The 23,136-nt window shown below is 34.5% G+C and overlaps 1 protein-coding gene and 1 long non-coding RNA gene across 6 annotated transcripts; one reads left to right on the plus strand and one right to left on the minus strand.

Moving 5' to 3' along the window:
• Nucleotides 1-7,287: 7,287 nt before the first annotated feature.
• Nucleotides 7,288-10,025, plus strand: LOC306983984. Its single transcript, XR_013794458.1, has 3 exons — nt 7,288-7,365; nt 8,078-8,179; nt 8,864-10,025. It is a non-coding gene; the product is annotated as an uncharacterized lncRNA (long non-coding RNA).
• A 1,797-nt stretch (nt 10,026-11,822) lies between these two features.
• On the minus strand, nt 11,823-15,539 carry LOC306984966 (uncharacterized protein). 5 transcript variants are annotated; one of them, XM_079586784.1, is made up of 5 exons: nt 15,188-15,539; nt 14,374-14,475; nt 13,495-13,615; nt 13,242-13,352; nt 11,823-12,267 (listed from the first exon to the last, which is right to left on the minus strand). In XM_079586784.1, the coding sequence occupies exons 2-5, from the start codon at nt 14,374-14,376 to the stop codon at nt 12,158-12,160; spliced, it is 345 nt and encodes a 114-aa protein (XP_079442910.1). In that variant the 5' UTR covers nt 14,377-14,475; nt 15,188-15,539; the 3' UTR covers nt 11,823-12,157. The 5 variants fall into 5 exon arrangements, with proteins under 5 accessions (XP_079442910.1, XP_079442911.1, XP_079442913.1 ...); XM_079586785.1 differs by having other exon boundaries at nt 13,242-13,349; nt 14,374-15,255; XM_079586787.1 differs by having other exon boundaries at nt 11,823-12,157; nt 13,258-13,352; nt 14,374-15,255.
• Nucleotides 15,540-23,136: the final 7,597 nt, after the last annotated feature.

Raw genomic sequence — 23,136 nt, forward strand, 5'->3', positions numbered from 1 at the left:
CTTGATTTTTCTATACATACTCATTGACTCATTCTGATGCTCCATAAGCCATATATGGCCATATCTGACCTATTGAACTTATTTCCGGTTAAAGGGTCCTAAAAAAAAAAAAAAAAAAAAAAATAGACTACTTTTGATAAAAAATCTGCCATACAGAAGTCACTTTTTGACTTAATGGTCATATTCCTGGCCAAAGAGTCCCTGAACATTAACTTGCTATTCGTAAAGATTGACTTGTTGTGATGTTATATTAGCCATACAGAAGTTCATATTTGACCCAAGGAAAATATTTCTGGCCAAAAAATCCTCAACCTTGAACTTTCCATACTCATAGACAACTTCTGATGCTTCATTAGCCATATTTAAGTCCTTTTAGAAGTCCATATCTTGACGGATTGAACTTATTTCTGGTCAAAGGGTACTAATTGGTTTTAAACTATATAAACTTAGAGACTCCTGATGTTAAATCAGCCATTTAGAATTCCATATTTGACCTACTGAACATATTTTTGGCCAAAGACTCCTCATCTTGATTTTTCTATACATACTCATTGACTCATTCTGATGCTTCATAAGCCATATATGGCCATATCTGACCTATTGAACTTATTTCCGGTTAAAGAGTCCTAAAGAAAAAAAAAAATATATATATATATATATATAGACTACTTTTGATGAAAAATCTGCCATACAGAGTCTTTGAACTCTGTATGCAGAGGTCACTTTTTGAGTTAATGGACATATTCCTGGCCAAAGAGTTACCTGAACATTAACTTGCTATTCATAAAGATTGACTTGTTGTGATGTTATATTAGCCATACAGAAGTCCATATTTGACCCAAGGAAAATATTTCTGGCCAAAAAATCCACAATCTTGAACTTTCCATACATACTCATAGACAACTTCTGATGCTTCATTAGCCATATTTAAGTCCATTTAGAAGTCCATATCTTGACGGATTTAACTTATTTCTGGTCAAAGGGTCCTAATTGGTTTTAAACTATATAAACTTAGAGACTCCTGATGTTAAATCAGCCATTTAGAATTCCATATTTGACCTACTGAACATATTTTTGGCCAAAGAGTCCTCAATCTTGAAGTTTCTATACATACTGAAAGAATCCTACTGATGCTTCATAAGTCCAATAGATATACATATCAGGCCATTGAACATATTTCTGGTCAAAGGGTCCTAATTGGTTTTAAACTATATAAACTTAGAGACTCCTGATGTTAAATCAGCCATTCAGAATTCCATATTTGACCTACTGAACATATTTTTGGCCAAAGAGTCCTCATCTTGATTTTTCTATACATACTCATTGACTCATTCTGATGCTCCATAAGCCATATATGGCCATATCTGACCTATTGAACTTATTTCCGGTTAAAGGGTCCTAAAAAAAAAAAAAAAAAAAAATAGACTACTTTTGATAAAAAAATCTGCCATACAGAGTCTTTGAATTCTGTATACAGAGGTCACTTTTTGACTTAATGGTCATATTCCTGGCCAAAGAGTACCTGAACATTAACTTGCTATTCGTAAAGATTGACTTGTTGTGATGTTATATTAGCCATACAGAAGTCCATATTTGACCCAAGAAAAATATTTCTGGCCAAAAAATCCTTAATCTTGAACTTTCCATACATACTCATGGACAACTTCTGATGCTTCATTAGCCACATTTAAGTCCATTTAGAAGTCCATATCTTGACGGATTGAACTTATTTCTGGTCAAAGGGTCCTAATTGGTTTTAAACTATATAAACTTAGAGACTCCTGATGTTAAATCAGCCATTTAGAATTCCATATTTGACCTACTGAACATATTTTTGGCCAAAGAGTCCTCATCTTGATTTTTCTATACATACTCATTGACTCATTCTGATGCTTCATAAGCCATATATGGCCATATCTGACCTATTGAACTTATTTCCGGTTAAAGGGTCCTAAAGAAATATATATATATATATATATATAGACTACTTTTGATGAAAAATCTGCCATACAGAGTCTTTGAACTCTGTATGCAGAGGTCACTTTTTGAGTTAATGGACATATTCCTAGCCAAAGAGTTACCTGAACATTAACTTGCTATTCATAAAGATTGACTTGTTGTGATGTTATATTAGCCATACAGAAGTCCATATTTGACCCAAGGAAAATATTTCTGGCCAAAAAATCCACAATCTTGAACTTTCCATACATACTCATAGACAACTTCTGATGCTTCATTAGCCATATTTAAGTCCATTTAGAAGTCCATATCTTGACGGATTTAACTTATTTCTGGTCAAAGGGTCCTAATTGGTTTTAAACTATATAAACTTAGAGACTCCTGATGTTAAATCAGCCATTTAGAATTCCATATTTGACCTACTGAACATATTTTTGTCCAAAGAGTCCTCAATCTTGAAGTTTCTATACATACTGAAAGAATCCTACTGATGCTTCATAAGTCCAATAGATATACATATCAGGCCATTGAACATATTTCTTGTCAAAGGGTCCTAATTGGTTTTAAACTATATAAACTTAGAGACTCCTGATGTTAAATCAGCCATTCAGAATTCCATATTTGACCTACTGAACATATTTTTGGCCAAAGAGTCCTCATCTTGATTTTTCTATACATACTCATTGACTCATTCTGATGCTCCATAAGCCATATATGGCCATATCTGACCTATTGAACTTATTTCCGGTTAAAGGGTCCTAAAAAAAATAAAATAAAATAAAAATAGACTACTTTTGATTAAAAAATCTGCCATACAGAGTCTTTGAATTCTGCCATACAGAGGTCACTTTTTGACTTAATGGTCATATTCCTGGCCAAAGAGTACCTGAACATTAACTTGCTATTCGTAAAGATTGACTTGTTGTGATGTTATATTAGCCATACAGAAGTCCATATTTGACCCAAGGAAAATATTTCTGGCCAAAAAATCCTCAATCTTGAACTTTCCATACATACTCATGGACAACTTCTGATGCTTCATTAGCCATATTGAAGTCCATTTAGAAGTCCATATCTTGACGGATTGAACTTATTTCTGGTCAAAGGGTCCTTAATTGGTTTTAAACTATATCATCTTTAGAGACTCCTTTTGATGTTAAATCAGCCATTTAGAATTCCATATTTGACCTACTGAACATATTTTTGTCCAAAGAGTCCTCAATCTTGAAGTTTCTATACATACTGAAAGAATCCTACTGATGCTTCATAAGTCCAATAGATATACATATCAGGCCATTGAACATATTTCTGGTCAAAGTGTCCTAATTGGTTTTAAACTATATAAACTTAGAGACTCCTGATGTTAAATCAGCCATTTAGAATTCCATATTTGACCTACTGAACATATTTTTGGCCAAAGAGTCCTCATCTTGATTTTTCTATACATACTCATTGACTCATTCTGATGCTTCATAAACCATATATGGCCATATCTGACCAATTGAACTTATTTCCGGTTAAAGAGTCCTAAAGAAAAAAAAAATATATATATATATATAGACTACTTTTGATGAAAAATCTGCCATACAGAGTCTTTGAACTCTGTATGCAGAGGTCACTTTTTGAGTTAATGGATATATTCCTGGCCAAAGAGTTACCTGAACATTAACTTGCTATTAATAAAGATTGACTTGTTGTGATGTTATATTAGCCATACAGAAGTCCATATTTGACCCAAGGAAAATATTTCTGGCCAAAAAATCCACAATCTTGAACTTTCCATACATACTCATAGACAACTTCTGATGCTTCATTAGCCATATTTAAGTCCATTTAGAAGTCCATATCTTGACGGATTTAACTTATTTCTGGTCAAAGGGTCCTAATTGGTTTTAAACTATATAAACTTAGAGACTCCTGATGTTAAATCAGCCATTTAGAATTCCATATTTGACCTACTGAACATATTTTTGGCCAAAGAGTCCTCAATCTTGAAGTTTCTATACATACTGAAAGAATCCTACTGATGCTTCATAAGTCCAATAGATATACATATCAGGCCATTGAACATATTTCTGGTCAAAGGGTCCTAATTGGTTTTAAACTATATAAACTTAGAGACTCCTGATGTTAAATCAGCCATTTAGAATTCCATATTTGACCTACTGAACATATTTTTGGCCAAAGACTCCTCATCTTGATTTTTCTATACATACTCATTGACTCATTCTGATGCTTCATAAGCCAGATATGGCCATATCTGACCTATTGAACTTATTTCCGGTTAAAGGGTCCTAAAAATATATATATATATTTATAGACTACTTTTGATGAAAAATCTGCCATACAGAGTCTTTGAATTCTGTATACAGAGGTCACTTTTTGACTTAATGGTCATATTCCTGGCCAAAGAGTACCTGAACATTAACTTGCTATTCGTAAAGATTGACTTGTTGTGATGTTATATTAGCCATACAGAAGTCCATATTTGACCCAAGGAAAATATTTCTGGCCAAAAAATCCTCAATCTTGAACTTTCCATACATACTCATAGACAACTTCTGATGCTTCATTAGCCATATCGAAGTCCATTTAGAAGTCCATATCTTGACGGATTGAACTTATTTCTGGTCAAAGGGTCCTAAAAAAAAAAAAAAAAAAAAAAATAGACTACTTTTGATGAAAAATCTGCCATCCAGAGTCTTTGAACTCTGTATACAGAGGTCACTTTTTGACTTAATGGACATATTCCTGGCCAAAGAGTTACCTGAACATTAACTTGCTATTCATAAAGATTGACTTGTTGTGATGTTATATTAGCCATACAGAAGTCCATATTTGACCCAAGGAAAATATTTCTGGCCAAAAAATCTGATGCTTCATTTGCCATATTGAAGTCCATTTAGAAATCCATATCTTAACGGATTGAACTTATTTTTGGTCAAAGGGTCCTTAATTGGTTTTAAACTATATAAACTTAGAGACTACTGATGTTAAATCAGCCATTTAGAATTCCATATTTGACCTGAACATATTTTTGGCCAAAGAGTCCTCATCTTGATTTTTCTATACAAACTCATTGACTCATTCTGATGCTTCATAACCCATATATGGCCATATCTGACCTATTGAACTTATTTCCGGTTAAAGAGTCCTAAAAAAAAAAAAAAAAAAAACTACTTTTGATGAAAAATCTGCTATACAGAGTCTTTGAACTCTGTATGCAGAGGTCACTTTTTGAGTTAATGGACATATTCCTGGCCAAAGAGTTACCTGAACATTAACTTGCTATTCATAAAGATTGACTTGTTGTGATGTTATATTAGCCATACAGAAGTGCATATTTGACCCAAGGAAAATATTTCTGGCCAAAAAATCCACAATCTTGAACTTTCCATACATACTCATAGACAACTTCTGATGCTTCATTAGCCATATTTAAGTCCATTTAGAAGTCCATATCTTGACGGATTTAACTTATTTCTGGTCAAAGGGCCCTAATTGGTTTTAAACTATATGAACTTAGAGACTCCTGATGTTAAATCAGCCATTTAGAATTCCATATTTGACCTACTGAACATATTTTTGGCCAAAGAGTCCTCATCTTGATTTTTCTATACATACTCATTGACTCATTCTGATGCTTCATAAGCCATATATGGCCATATCTGACCTATTGAACTTATTTCCGGTTAAAGGGTCCTAAAAAAAAAAAAAAAAAAAAAAAAAAATATAGACTACTTTTGATGAAAAATCTGCCATACAGAGTCTTTGAACTCTGTATACAGAGGTCACTTTTTGACTTAATGGACATATTCCTGGCCAAAGAGTTACCTGAACATTAACTTGCTATTCATAAAGATTGACTTGTTGTGATGTTATATTAGCCATACAGAAGTCCATATTTGACCCAAGGAAAATATTTCTGGCCAAAAAATCCTCAATCTTGAACTTTCCATACATACTCATAGACAACTTCTGATGCTTCATTAGCCATATTGAAGTCCATTTAGAAGTCCATATCTTGACGGATTGAACTTATTTCTGGTCAAAGGGTCCTTAATTGGTTTTTGAATGATATAAACTTAGAGACTCCTTTTGATGTTAAATCAGCCATTTAGAATTCCATATTTGACCTACTGAACATATTTCTGGCCAAAGAGTCCTCAATCTTGAAGTTTCTATACACACTGAAAGACTCCTACTGATGCTTCATAAGTCCAATAGATATACATATCAGGCCATTGAACTTATTTCTAGTCAAAGGGTCCTAATTGGTTTTAAACTATATAAACTTAGAGACTCCTGATGTTAAATCAGCCATTCAGAATTCCATATTTGACCTACTGAACATATTTTTGGCCAAAGAGTCCTCATCTTAATTTTACTATACATACTCATTGACTCATTCTGATGCTCCATAAGCCATATATGGCCATATCTGACCTATTGAACTTATTTCCGGTTAAAGGGTCCTAAAGAAAAATAATAATAATAATATATATAATAGACTACTTTTGATGAAAAATTGGTCACTTTTTGAGTTAATGGACATATCCCTGGCCAAAGAGTTACCTGAACATGAGTATCTTATATTTGCTCATAAGCTCAAGCGTTGTGCATTGAAGAATAACAATAAAAGTATCATGCACTTTGTTGACTTCAGCATTCAAGAACTAACTCATTCAACAGTGCATTGAAGATATTTGCAATGCAATCTGCTGTTGCATCGTTTGCTTATAAGCTCAACCGTTGTGCATTGAAGAATAACAATAAAAGTATCATGCACTTTGTTTCTTTGCAATGCATTCAATAACTAACTCATTCAACAGTGCATTAAAGATATTTGCAATGCAATCTGCTGTTGCAAAGTTTGCTTATAAGCTCAAGCGATGTGCATTGAAGAATAACAATAAAAGTAACATGCACTTCGTTGCATTCAAGAACTAACTCAGGCCAAAGTGCACTGAAGATATTTGCAATGCAATCTGCTGTTGCATCGTTTGCTTCAACCCAGTCTCACGGCAGTTCGTGATATGGTCACGTAATTTAATCTATTGATTCGTGAAACGGGCACGTTTATTTCGTTATTTTCGTAATTCCAGCACGTTTTTTAAAACGAATGTATTTCAATGGGAAGCATCTTTCGTGATCAAAGCACGATTCTATCTCCCTATCGGGCTGCAGTAGAGAAGCTGTTTAATCAACATTTATTCACGAGACCTTATCATCGTTTATGTATTTATTTTAATTATATTATTTCGTTCTTATTGCCAGGGAAGCTGGATTGCTTTGCTGTTTATTGATATTTAAAATATATATTTTATTAGTAGGAAATCGCGCTGAAGAAGTCTCATTCCGAACACCTCGCGATATTTGGCATCAGTTCACGTGTGCCAGATGTTGGTAAGTAGTCGTAAATACGCTGTCCTAATAATGTTTGAAATAATGTATTTTCTGTGTGTCGAAATTAATCAGATTAGCTCAAGTTCAGTCACTGCATTATATCTGTCATCTCAACGGAGGCTTTGCGTTTCATTGCTTTCTATGAAAATGGTTTCTATGGTGATTAAACACTGTCTGTCACGTGATATGCTATACAGTAGGCCTTGAGTAAACCTTCAATCAGTTAATCATATTCATATCAGGTTTTTAAGTTGTACAATTAGTTCCAAAGTTGTATGTGTAGTAGAAGCACAGTAAAAACAACACCATGCTTTTACCACAGTAACATTAGTTTTACTGTGATAAGTGTAGTAAAAAGACAGTAATCACACAACTTACCATGCTTTTACCACACTATTGGTAGTTTTAATGTGGTACTTATTGTAAATGCACAGTAACCACAACACTAACCATGCTTTTACCTCAGTAACCTCAGTTTTACTGTGATGGGTGTAGTAAAGGACAGCAATCACAAAACTTACCATGCTTTTACCTCAGTATTGGTAGTTTTAAAGTGATAATTGTTGTAAATTATGCATATTAACCACAACACCTACCATGCTTTTAATGCTTAATAATGTAACATCCAATATTTGTAAGGAAAATCAGTACTTTTTCCTTTAAATAATCCTATATATTATACATAATGATATTTTATTTTCTCTCTTTTCAGCTGAAAAGACCAAAAGGGCCTTTCGAACTCAGTCAGCCCATTATTGTTTGAGGACAAGTAAACGGAGGAGACGGACCGATGCAAAGACAAATATTCGCAATGGTACGTATGTGTTGGTTTTAACCCTAAATCAAACATTTTATCAAGCATTTGTTGTTTCTTAAACCTGTTCTTACAAAACCCATAGCCCAATCAGTATGAACAGTCTCAAAGTCTTAATAATTCACAAGATTTAACAAGTTGTCAAATTCGTACGATACTAGTACATATTTGTATACTCGTACATAATCCTGCAGCTTTTACTCCTAGTGCTCATTGGCTACTGCCTCAATTCCTGTACATATTTATCGCGATATTTGTAAATCAGTTGCGCCCCTTCTTGGATAGTAGTCTGATGTCCCACACACTGTCAGAAAGTTTATATTAATTGCATTGTGTATTCATTAAAATTATTACAAATTAGTCCCTGTCTGTTGTGTTCATGTTCCAATGTCCAATGATACATGATGTCTCTCCACACCTCATAACCTACCTCTGTTTGCAAGAGTGGAAAAGCTAATCTGACTTGTCACATGACATCAGATACGCGATTATTTTGTCGTAATCAGATCAGTTACACTGCTGATAACTGATTCATTTGCATATAAATCATGTTATTTTTAAACGAGTAAATATGATTATTGCTTGCTATTAAAGACATACTTTTATTCATAGAAATGCCCACATATCAGTGAACGTATAACATAAAAATGCTTTTAACATTTAATTGTGCAACACTCTTTACAGAAATATATCCCACAGTTATGGATAAACTCCCAACATCATCATCAAGTCCTGTGCTGGGCACATTGGGCAACAAGTGTCCTCCAACGTATTCGATCCGTGGCCAAGTTCTCCGCATCTTCCCATGGGACACTGACATTGTTCAGCTCTTCGTGAAACATCTGTCTCCATGTCTTCCTTGGTCTTCCCTGTCTCCTGCATCCTCCTGGTGGTGTCCACTTCATCACTGTCTTTGGGTGGTGTTGTTTGGGCATGCGACGGATGTGTCCAGCGAGGTGCACCCTTTGCTCTGTCACAGTTTCTGAAAGTCTTCATGTGAAGTCCCACTCCTCCTCAGGATCTCTTTGATATATGCAGAACCAATATTGAAAATAGTGATTTATCTTTTTTCCATATTGTTAAAGCATTGTGTTTTCTCTTTTCAGCTTCATAAACTGTGCTTGATGTCTGCCTAATGCCTTCATCAAAGAAGTGTCAGTGCGCATCAGGTGTTTTGCTAAAGGACATATTCATTGCCATCCATTAGTTCTAGTCATGCAGTGACTTCATGATGCAATAGACACATGTATATTTCTGCAAGTGTATATAGCAGGTGTTTGTCCGAACAATTGAAGTGAGAGTGTTCAGGAAAACCTTTAGAAAACAATCCATATTTATGGAAATCTTATTGGTGCTGAAAGAATATTACAGAAATGAGACACTTGACATAATGGACATTATTCTGAGTGTGTTACCTTTACATTTAGATGGACTTAATGTCTTTCATTTAGCTTCATTAAACCTTTTATTACAGTGGTCACTATAGTAAATGTCCACCATAACTACATCTATGGTATCATCATTACATCACTACCTGGTTAATGTGAATGTAATATACCCGTGAATGTATTTTATTGAAGCATTTTCTTACTGACGTTTATAATCATTAACTATTTTAAGTTGCCTTTCATTTAGTGACAATAAAAGTGATTAATGATCACAAGGATATAGAATTAAAGGTGAGAATGTAAAACGTTGTGCTTACGTTTTTGCCTATTTGTTCTTTAAAGCGAAGAAACAAATATATTTTCACATAACAAAGTTGAATCTCATCTCTTGGTTTGTAAAAGTATAACTTCATCATAGCGATTTGTTTTAACGTTACTGTATATGTCCCTATAATAGATGTATCCAGTGGCATAGGTTTGATTTTGATATTGGTGGGGACGGGGACATCATTATATAGTTTTGATCGAAATTATTGCTAGGGATATATATCAATGTCACTGGATATTGGTAGGGACACGTCCCTAGCGTCCCTACTAAATTCTACGCCCCTGGATGTATCTGTATCTTATACCTGTTTTTTTTATATAATTAACTTATTTTTATACTGTTGTGCAGTAGGTTTGGCACTACATTTGTCTTTAAACAGTTTGACATTAAATATTGGAATATGCTTTCAAAATTGTGTGCATTCATTGTGATTTTTTTACATTTATTTGAATATAATTGATATACTATACATACACTGTAAATGTTAGAAGCACTTTAGTACATGTAATTATCTTTAATTAAAATACTGCAAAACTACCCCTGCTGTAGGCCATTGCTTAGAAAAAAGTTTATCTTTCAAATGTATTTATGAATTAGTCTAATCAAATAAAAACATTTGTGTCATTGATCATGTGATCTCGTTTTTGGATGGTAACCACACAAAGGAGTCTTTTGTTTTTAAATGTGAGTTTTATAATTTAATTAGAATTAATACATTACAGGCCAAATATTGTTTGGGTTTAAATATGAAATATTTAAGGTATCTATCCCTGTAGCCGGAACCAGAAGAGATCTGTCATCATTTACCATAAATGGGCAAGTAAGTGTGACGCATCTGTACAGCTGGATTGTTATTGGCTGTGACTCTTTATCGCAGAACTCGCTGTGATTGGACTATCGTTTAACCCATATAAAACGGCGCTTCATGTTACAAAGTATGTTTTGGTGTTATTATTGCGTTAGTTATACATAAAGTTAATGATAAAGTGTCTCTGTTTTGTGAGAAATTGCTCCTTTACTGAGATCCCTACCCTAACCCTAAGCATGTCTGCACATTTCAATGAACTACAGGACAATGTTTCCTGTTCCATTTATAGCATGACAGAGATATGTGGGTAATGTAGTTTAAAACGTTTAGTAATGAAACAATAAATGTTAAATACATAATATCTTTAATGGACAACTGGATATCTAAATTTGTTCATTGTGCAAACCTTTATGACATATATGAGGGACAGGCTGAAATTTGATAATTTACTGTGAGCACTTTAAAAATAACCTTTATGCCAGCTTTCCGTATATTCCGATTTTCTCTTTGATACACTAACCAGACTGTGAGTTACAGCCATTTGAAATGTGCAGTTTTTTGCTCTTCTGGGGGCCGCTGGGCCCTTGTGGTGGAAGTGCAGTACAATCTACACAGATCTACACACACTATTACACAGGGATAATGCACCATTCAGTAAAACAAACAAAACAAAAAAGTGCCTACATTTCCTTTTCACCCCCTCTGGTTGCTGCTTATACAGTATGCCTGACATCAGTAACGTCTATGCTTTCATTTTAAATGCAGTAGGCTAGTAGATCTACTAGAATGATCAACATGGATCATCTTCAATTATGCTTGAAGTGTTTATAGCAAGATAGCCACTGCAGCCTCTTGTTATTCACATAGCTTCCCTTTATTTCACTGCAAACATTGCAGTTGCAGCTTATACATGCAAGTATGTGCAACTTTTGTTGCATTGTTTTGTTGCAACTTTTGTCCCAAATATCATTAACCAGATCTAAACGTGTATGTCCTAAGAAAAAGAATCATGGTAATTAATTATATGTAGTTGTTTTTAAATTATGAACTAAACTAAAGAAATAAGAAATTAAAATTTCTCAAATATTGTTTTTATTTACTGTACCAAACACCACTTTCAATAAACAATATTCACCATACTTTATTACACAACACTTTATTGGAGGACACAGCATAAAGTTGATAAAGTAGCATAAAGACAATGAGATTCAAGATAAATAAAAATGTGTCTTCAAAAATACATTAACATCATATTAATCCATTCACAGCTGCTGAGCCACAAAATGAGTGCCAGAGAATCACATTCAGTCACCTATGATACAGAAAACAGATTTGATATTGTGTTGGAAAATAATGATTCATTATCACTAAACTGGTTTCTTGCTCTTCCCTGTACATGTCTCGATCATGTTCATGTTCTTCTTCCTCGTCTAAACAGTTTGTTCAGGTGTACCCTACAGTACAACAGAAGAACAGAAGATGTGATCACTGATGTGGTGTAGCTTTTTCTCAACCAGAGTAAGAAGTCTCAACATCCCATTGTCAGGCGTTCTCCAGTCCTGGTCTGAAAGTAAAGCAAAAAACACAAACAATACAAATTAAGTTGTTTAATGGACAGTCAGGTCAGCTTATGGCTACGTTTACACGTGGAAGGCTATTTTCATAAACGGACATTTCACCCCTCTTCGTTTTCAAAAATAACATCGTGCACACGAACCCGTGTATATGCCGTCCAGAGCATGCCAAACCTGTAGGTGGCAGTGTAACGAGAAGCTCAAGCCCACGTTAGCAAATCAGAATCCCGAAAATAGTCTCATATTGTGACGTCGCTGGCTAAAACTCAGTTTTTCTCAGTTTACATGCAAACGTGCAAACAAAGTTTTCCAAAATCTCCACTTTGGCCGGAGTTTTTAGAAATAATCGTTTTCTGTGATAAAAACTGGGTTTTCGTGTAAATGAGAGGCCAAACCGCAGGGAAATATCAGTGTCTTCACTTCGTGTAAACGGGGCCTATGTTCTGCGATATATTAAGCAGTGATGGGCTACTCTGGCCCTTAGCGTCCACTGTCCTGCAGATTTAGCTCCAACCTCAAACCCTCCTGCCTATTGTCTATAAGTAAAGCTGAAGACTTTCATATGTGCTCAATTAGGGTTGGAGGTAAACTCTCAACCTTAAAAAGGAGAACGCAAAAGGGCCAGAGTTGCCCGTTCCTGATTTAAATTTACAAAGCAGCAGTCAGTACATTATATAATATACACATTGATTTATTTTATACATATATATATAATATTTCAGCACATTATATAAGCTAAGTACTGAACAAAAAATGTTTTACCCATATCAACAGCAACCTATTTTAAAATATCTTTAAGAAAGGCATGGTCTCTTTTGCCTTTGCAAGTGATGCTTGATTTTTTTCAAGACAACATACTCTTCTGTCACTTGTTTCAAGAGCTTCCTGTAACCTGTACAATGTAAAATTGTCAACATCAAATTATGTACTACATATTACAGCATTGTTTCAATACAAGACATACCAATGGATTTGCGCACCTTTCTGTCTTCTTTGGGCACCAGATGTTCCTTCCTCACCCGAAACAAAGGACTTATTCGCTTGTGTTGATATAAGGACTGGTCTTCCTTCTCTGCTGTAAAACAAGAAAGTATCTACTTACTCGTGCAATTACTATTGTTCTTGAAACATAAATTAAGACAGTTATAATTTACCTTACGATTCAGGAGAGAGCATTTGATGAGTAAATACTGATTGAAATGTTCTAGAAACTTTACCTGGGAAGGGCTGATCACGGCAAGATCCGCTGCGACTCACTAGTAGCTCTTGTGAGGGTTGGCTCTTAAAAGAGCTGTTGAGTTTGATGTTGTAGAGATCTAAAAAAAGGACAAAGTAATCCTGCAATACAGAAAGGAAGGTAATTTTATTACATTACATGCAAGCAGTCAGTTATACAACTGTAGGATATATTTCTGTAAAGAGTGTTGCATAATTAAATGTTAAAAGCATTTTTATGTTATACGTTCACTGATATGTGGGCATTTCTATGAATAAAAGTATGTCTTTAATAGCAAGCAATAATCATATGAACTCGTTTAAAAATAACATGATTTATATGCAAATGAATCAGTTATCAGCAGTGTAACTGATCTGATTACGACAAAATAATCGCGTATCTGATGTCATGTGACAAGTCAGATTAGCTTTTCCACTCTTGCAAACAGAGGTAGGTTATGAGGTGTGGAGAGACATCATGTATCATTGGACATTGGAACATGAACACAACAGACAGGGACTAATTTGTAATAATTTTAATGAATACACAATGCAATTAATATAAACTTTCTGACAGTGTGTGGGACATCAGACTACTATCCAAGAAGGGGCGCAACTGATTTACAAATATCGCGATAAATATGTACATGAATTGAGGCAGTAGCCAATGAGCACTAGGAGTAAAAGCTGCAGGATTATGTACGAGTATACAAATATGTACTAGTATCGTACAAATTTGACAACTTGTTAAATCTTGTGAATTATTAAGACTTTGAGACTGTTCATACTGATTGGGCTATGGGTTTTGTAAGAACAGGTTTAAGAAACAACAAATGCTTGATAAAATGTTTGATTTAGGGTTAAAACCAACACATACGTACCATTGCGAATATTTGTCTTTGCAGCGGTCCGTCTCCTCCGTTTACTTGTCCTCAAACAATAATGGGCTGACTGAGTTCGAAAGGCCCTTTTGGTCTTTTCAGCTGAAAACAGAGAAAATAAAATATCATTATCTATAATATATAGGATTATTTAAAGGAAAAAGTACTGATTTTCCTTACAAATATTGGATGTTACATTATTAAGCATTAAAAGCATGGTAGGTGTTGTGGTTAATATGCATAATTTACAACAATTATCACTTTAAAACTACCAATACTGAGGTAAAAGCATGGTAAGTTTTGTGATTGCTGTCCTTTACTACACCCATCACAGTAAAACTGAGGTTACTGAGGTAAAAGCATGGTTAGTGTTGTGGTTACTGTGCATTTACAATAAGTACCACATTAAAACTACCAATAGTGTGGTAAAAGCATGGTAAGTTGTGTGATTACTGTCTTTTTACTACACTTATCACAGTAAAACTAATGTTACTGTGGTAAAAGCATGGTGTTGTTTTTACTGTGCTTCTACTACACATACAACTTTGGAACTAATTGTACAACTTAAAAACCTGATATGAATATGATTAACTGATTGAAGGTCTACTCTAGGCCTACTGTATAGCATATCACGTGACAGACAGTGTTTAATCACCATAGAAACCATTTTCATAGAAAGCAATGAAACGCAAAGCCTCCGTTGAGATGACAGATATAATGCAGTGACTGAACTTGAGCTAATCTGATTAATTTCGACACACAGAAAATACATTATATCAAACATTATTAGGACAGCGTATTTACGACTACTTACCAACATCTGGCACACGTGAACTGATGCCAAATATCGCGAGGTGTTCGGAATGAGACTTCTTCAGCGCGATTTCCTACTAATAATTTTTTTTTTTATATATATCAATAAACAGCAAAGCAATCCAGCTTCCCTGGCAATAAGAACGAAATAATATAATTAAAATAAATACATAAACCATGATAAGATCTCGTGAATAAATGTTGATTAAACAGCTTCTCTACTGCAGCCCGATAGGGAGATAGAATCGTGCTTTGATCACGAAATATGCTTCCCATTGAAATACATTAGTTTTAAAAAACGTGCTGGAATTACGAAAATAACGAAATAAACGTGCCCGTGCCACGAATCAATAGATTAAATTACGTGACCATATCACGAACTGCCGTGAGACTGGGTTGTTTGCTTATAAGCTCAAGCATTGTGTCACTTTTTGACTTCATGGTCATTTTCCTGGCCAAAGAGTACCTGAACATTAACTTACTTTTCATAAAGATTGACTTATTGTGATGTTATATTAGCCATACAGAAGTCCATATTTGACCCAAGGAAAATATTTTTACATGCACTTTTTTTGCCTTGCAATGCATTCAAGAACTAACTCATTCAACAGTGCATTGAAGATATTTGCAATGCAATCTGCTGTTGCATCGTTTGCTTATAAGCTCAAGCGTTGTGCATTGAAGAATAACAATAAAAGTATCATAAACTTTGTTTCTTTGCAATGCATTCAAGAACTAACTCATTCAACAGTGCATTGAAGATATTTGCAATGCAATCTGCTGTTGCATAGTTTGCTTATAAGCTCAAGCGATGTGCATTGAAGAATAACAATAAAAGTAACATGCAATTCGTTGCATTCAAGAACTAACTCAGGCCAAAGTGCACTGAAGATATTTGCAATGCAATCTGCTGTTGCATCGTTTGCTCAAGCATTGTGCATTGAAGAATAACATTAAAAGTATCATGCACTTTTTTTGCCTTGCAATGATTCAAGAACTAACTCATTCAACAGTGCATAAAAGATATTTGCAATGCAATTTGCGGTTGCATCGTTTGCTTATAAGCTCAAGCGTTGTGCATTGAAGATAACAATAAAAGTGTCATGCACTTTGTTGCCTTGCAATGCATTCAAGAACTAACTCATTCAACAGTGCATTAAAGATATTTGCAATGCAATCTAATGTTGCATTGTTTGCTTAAAAGCTTAAGCGATGTGCATTGAAGAATAACAATAAAAGTAACATGCACTTCGTTGCATTCAAGAACTAACTCAGGCCAAAGTGCACTTAAGACATTTGCAATGCAATCTGCTGTTGCATCGTTTGCTAATAAGCTCAAGCATTGTGCATTGAAGAATAACAATAAAATAATCATGCACTTTTTTTGTCTTGCAATGCATTCAAGAACTAACTCATTCAACAGTGCATAAAAGATATTTGCAATGCAATCTGCTGTTGCATCGTTTGCTTATAAGCTCAAGCGATGTGCATTGAAGAATAACAATAAAAGTAACATGCACTTCGTTGCATTCAAGAACTAACTCAGGCCAAAGTGCACTGAAGATATTTGCAATGCAATCTGCTGTTGCATCGTTTGCTTATAAGCTCAAGCATTGTGCATTGAAGAATAACATTAAAAGTATCATGCACTTTTTTTGCCTTGCAATGATTCAAGAACTAACTCATTCAACAGTGCATAAAAGATATTTGCAATGCAATTTGCGGTTGCATCGTTTGCTTATAAGCTCAAGCATTGTGCATTGAAGAATATCAATAAAAGTGTCATGCACTTTGTTGCCTTGCAATGCATTCAAGAACTAACTCATTCAACAGTGCATTAAAGATATTTGCAATGCAATCTGCTGTTGCATCGTTTGCTTATAAGCTCAAGCGTTGTGCATTGAAGAATAACAATAAAAGTATCATGCACTTTGTGTCTTTGCAATGCATTCAAGAACTAACTTATTCAACAGTGCATTAAAGATATTTGTAATGCAGCCTCCTGTTCCATCGTTTGCTTATAAGCTCAAGCGGTGTGCATTTGAAGAATAACAATACAAGTATCATGCACTTTGTTGCCTATGCATTCAAGAACTAACTTATTCAACAGTGCATTAAAGATATTTGCAATGCAATCTGCTGTTGCATAGTTTGCTTATAAGCTTAAACGATGTGCATTGAAGAATAACAATAAAAGTAACATGCACTTCTTTGCATTCAAAAACTAACTCAGGCCAAAGTGCACTAAAGACATTTGCAATGCAATCTGCTGTTGCATCGTTTGCTAATAAGCTCAAGCATTGTGCATTGAAGAATAACAATAAAAGTATCATGCACTTTTTTTGCCTTGCAAGGCATTCAAGAACTAACTCATTCAACAGTGCATTGAAGATATTTGCAATGCAATCTGCTGTTGCATAGTTTGCTTATAAGCTCAAGCGATGTGCATTGAAGAATAACAATAAAAGTAACATGCACTTCGTTGCATTCAAGAACTAACTCAGGCCAAAGTGCACTGAAGATATTTGCAATGCAATCTGCTGTTGCATCGTTTGCTTATAAGCTCAAGCATTGTGCATTGAAGAATAACATTAAAAGTATCATGCACTTTTTTTGCCTTGCAATGATTCAAGAACTAACTCATTCAACAGTGCATAAAAGATATTTGCAATGCAATTTGCGGTTGCATCGTTTGCTTATAAGCTCAAGCATTGTGCATTGAAGAATATCAATAAAAGTGTCATGCACTTTGTTGCCTTGCAATGCATTCAAGAACTAACTCATTCAACAGTGCATTAAAGATATTTGCAATGCAATCTGCTGTTGAATCGTTTGCTTAGAAGCTCAAGCGTTGTGCATTGAAGAATAACAATAAAATTGTCATGTACTTTGTTGCCTTGCAATGCATTCAAAAACTAACTAATTCAACAGTGCATTAAAGATATTTGCATTGCAATCTGCTGTTTGCATCGTTTGCTTATAAGCTCAAGCGTTGTGCATTGAAGAATAAAAATAAAAGTATCATTCAATTTGTTGCCTTTCAATGCATTCAAGAACTAACTCATTCAACAGTGCATTAAAGATATTTGCAATGAAATCCACTGTTGCATCGCTTGCTTTTACGCTCAAGCGTTGTGCTTTGAAGAATAACAACAAAAGTATCATTCACTTTGTTGCCTTGCAATGCATTCAATAACTAACTCTTTCAACAGTGCATTGAAGATATTTGCAATGCAATCTGCTGTTGCATCGTTTGCTAATAAGCTCAAGCATTGTGCATTGAAGAATAACAATAAAATAATCATGCACTTTTTTTGTCTTGCAATGCATTCAAGAACTAACTCATTCAACAGTGCATAAAAGATATTTGCAATGCAATCTGCTGTTGCATCGTTTGCTTATAAGCTCAAGCGTTGTGCATTGAAGAATAACAATAAAAGTATCATGCACTTTGTGTCTTTGCAATGCATTCAAGAACTAACTTATTCAACAGTGCATTAAAGATATTTGTAATGCAGCCTCCTGTTCCATCGTTTGCTTATAATCTCAAGCGGTGTGCATTGAAGAATAACAATACAAGCACTTTGCACAATACAAGCACATATCATGCACTTTGTTGCCTATGCATTCAAGAACTAACTCATTCAACAGTGCATTAAAGATATTTGCAATGCAATCTGCTGTTGCATAGTTTGCTTATAAGCTTAAGCGATGTGCATTGAAGAATAACAATAAAAGTAACATGCACTTCTTTGCATTCAAGAACTAACTCAGGCCAAAGTGCACTTAAGACATTTGCAATGCAATCTGCTGTTGCATCGTTTGCTAATAAGCTCAAGCATTGTGCATTGAAGAATAACAATAAAAGTATCATGCTCTTTTTTTGCCTTGCAATGCATTCAAGAACTAACTCATTCAACAGTGCATTGAAGATATTTGCAATGCAATCTGCTGTTGCATCGTTTGCTTATAAGCTCAAGCGTTGTGCATTGAAGAATATCAATAAAAGTATCATGCACTTTGTTTCTTTGCAATGCGTTCAAGTACTAACTCATTCAACAGTGCATTAAAGATATTTGCAATGCAATCTGCTGTTGCATCGTTTGCTCATAAGCTCAAGCGTTGTTTATTGAAGAATAACAATAAAAGTATCATGCACTTTGTCGTTTTGCAATGCATTCAAGAACTAACTCATTCAACAGTGCATTAAAGATATTTGCAATGCAATCTGCTGTTGCATAGTTTGCTTATAAGCTCAAGCATTGTGCATTGAAGAATAACAATAAAATAATCATGCACTTTTTTTGTCTTGCAATGCATTCAAGAACTAACTCATTCAACAGTGCATAAAAGATATTTGCAATGCAATCTGCTGTTGCATCGTTTGCTTATAAGCTCAAGCGTTGTGCATTGAAGAATAACAATAAAAGTATCATGCACTTTGTGTCTTTGCAATGCATTCAAGAACTAACTTATTCAACAGTGCATTAAAGATATTTGTAATGCAGCCTCCTGTTCCATCGTTTGCTTATAAGCTCAAGCGGTGTGCATTGAAGAATAACAATACAAGCACTTTGCACAATACAAGCACATATCATGCACTTTGTTGCCTATGCATTCAAGAACTAACTCATTCAACAGTGCATTAAAGATATTTGCAATGCAATCTGCTGTTGCATAGTTTGCTTATAAGCTTAAGCGATGTGCATTGAAGAATAACAATAAAAGTAACATGCACTTCTTTGCATTCAAGAACTAACTCAGGCCAAAGTGCACTTAAGACATTTGCAATGCAATCTGCTGTTGCATCGTTTGCTAATAAGCTCAAGCATTGTGCATTGAAGAATAACAATAAAAGTATCATGCTCTTTTTTTGCCTTGCAATGCATTCAAGAACTAACTCATTCAACAGTGCATTGAAGATATTTGCAATGCAATCTGCTGTTGCATCGTTTGCTTATAAGCTCAAGCGTTGTGCATTGAAGAATATCAATAAAAGTATCATGCACTTTGTTTCTTTGCAATGCATTCAAGTAGTAACTCATTCAACAGTGCATTAAAGATATTTGCAATGCAATCTGCTGTTGCATCGTTTGCTCATAAGCTCAAGCGTTGTTTATTGAAGAATAACAATAAAAGTATCATGCACTTTGTCGTTTTGCAATGCATTCAAGAACTAACTCATTCAACAGTGCATTAAAGATATTTGCAATGCAATCTGCTGTTGCATAGTTTGCTTATAAGCTCAAGCATTGTGCATTGAAGAATAACAATAAAATTATCATGCACTTTTTTTGCCTTGCAATGCATTCAAGAACTAACTCATTCAACAGTGCATTGAAGATATTTGCAATGCAATCTGCTGTTGCATCGTTTGCTTATAAGCTCAAGCGTTGTGCATTGAAGAATATCAATAAAAGTATCATGCACTTTGTTTCTTTGCAATGCATTCAAGTACTAACTCATTCAACAGTGCATTAAAGATATTTGCAATGCAATCTGCTTTTGCATCGCTTTACACATACGATTAAGCGCTGTGCATTGAAGAATAACAATAAAAGTATCATGCACTTTGTTGCCTTGAAATGCATTCAAGAACTAACTCATTCAACAGTGCATTAAAGATATTTGCAATGCAATCTGCTGTTGCATAGTTTGCTTATAAGCTCAAGCATTGAGCATTGCAGAATAACAATAAAATTATCATGCACTTTTTTTGCCTTGCAATGCATTCAAGAACTAACTCATTCAACAGTTTATAAAAGATATTTGCAATGCAATTTGCGGTTGCATCGTTTGCTTATAAGCTCAAGCGTTGTGCATTGAAGAATAAAAATAAAAGTATCATGCACTTTGTTGCCTATGCATTCAAGAACTAACTCATTCAACAGTGCATTAAAGATATTTGCAATGCAATCTGCTGTTGCATAGTTTGCTTATAAGCTCAAGCATTGTGCATTGAAGAATAACAATAAAAGTATCATGCACTATTTTTGCCTTGCAATGCATTCAAGAACTAACTCATTCAACAGTGCATTGAAGATATTTGCAATGCAATCTGCTGTTGCATCGTTTGCTCATAAGCTCAAGCGTTGTGCATTGAAGAATATCAATAAAAGTATCATGCACTTTGTTTCTTTGCAAAGCATTCAAGAACTAACTCATTCAACAGTGCATTAAAGATATTTGCAATGCAATCTGCTGTTGCATCGTTTGCTCATAAGCTCAAGCGTTGTTTATTGAAGAATAACAATAAAAGTATCATGCACTTTGTCGTTTTGCAATGCATTCAAGAACTAACTCATTCAACAGTGCATTAAAGATATTTGCAATGCAATCAGCTGTTGCATAGTTTGCTTATAAGCTCAAGCATTGTGCATTGAAGAATAACAATAAAATTATCATGCACTTTTTTTGCCTTGCAATGCATTCAAGAACTAACTCATTCAACAGTTCATTGAAGATATTTGCAATGCAATCTGCTGTTGCATCGTTTGCTTATAAGCTCAAGCGTTGTGCATTGAAGAATATCAATAAAAGTATCATGCACTTTGTTTCTTTGCAATGCATTCAAGTACTAACTCATTCAACAGTGCATTAAAGATATTTGCAATGTAATCTGCTGTTGCATCGCTTTACACATACGATTAAGCGCTGTGCATTGAAGAATAACAATAAAAGTATCATGCACTTTGTTGCCTTGAAATGCATTCAAGAACTAACTCATTCAAAGTGCATTAAAGATATTTGCAATGCAATCTGCTGTTGCATAGTTTGCCTATAAGCTCAAGCATTGTGCATTGAAGAATAACAATAAAATTATCATGCACTTTTTTTGCCTTGTAATGCATTCAAGAACTAACTCATTCAACAGTGCATAAAAGATATTTGAAATGCAATTTGCGGTTGCATCGTTTGCTTATAAGCTTAAACGATGTGCATTGAAGAATAACAATAAAAGTAACATGCACTTCTTTGCATTCAAAAACTAACTCAGGCCAAAGTGCACTAAAGACATTTGCAATGCAATCTGCTGTTGCATCGTTTGCTAATAAGCTCAAGCATTGTGCATTGAAGAATAACAATAAAAGTATCATGCACTTTTTTTGCCTTGCAAGGCATTCAAGAACTAACTCATTCAACAGTGCATTGAAGATATTTGCAATGCAATCTGCTGTTGCATAGTTTGCTTATAAGCTCAAGCGATGTGCATTGAAGAATAACAATAAAAGTAACATGCACTTCGTTGCATTCAAGAACTAACTCAGGCCAAAGTGCACTGAAGATATTTGCAATGCAATCTGCTGTTGCATCGTTTGCTTATAAGCTCAAGCATTGTGCATTGAAGAATAACATTAAAAGTATCATGCACTTTTTTGCCTTGCAATGATTCAAGAACTAACTCATTCAACAGTGCATAAAAGATATTTGCAATGCAATTTGCGGTTGCATCGTTTGCTTATAAGCTCAAGCATTGTGCATTGAAGAATATCAATAAAAGTGTCATGCACTTTGTTGCCTTGCAATGCATTCAAGAACTAACTCATTCAACAGTGCATTAAAGATATTTGCAATGCAATCTGCTGTTGAATCGTTTGCTTAGAAGCTCAAGCGTTGTGCATTGAAGAATAACAATAAAATTGTCATGTACTTTGTTGCCTTGCAATGCATTCAAAAACTAACTAATTCAACAGTGCATTAAAGATATTTGCATTGCAATCTGCTGTTTGCATCGTTTGCTTATAAGCTCAAGCGTTGTGCATTGAAGAATAAAAATAAAAGTATCATTCAATTTGTTGCCTTTCAATGCATTCAAGAACTAACTCATTCAACAGTGCATTAAAGATATTTGCAATGAAATCCACTGTTGCATCGCTTGCTTTTACGCTCAAGCGTTGTGCTTTGAAGAATAACAACAAAAGTATCATTCACTTTGTTGCCTTGCAATGC

Source organism: Phoxinus phoxinus (genome assembly GCF_949152265.1).
Source record: "Phoxinus phoxinus genome assembly, chromosome: 17".
NCBI classification, from domain to species: domain Eukaryota; kingdom Metazoa; phylum Chordata; class Actinopteri; order Cypriniformes; family Leuciscidae; genus Phoxinus; species Phoxinus phoxinus.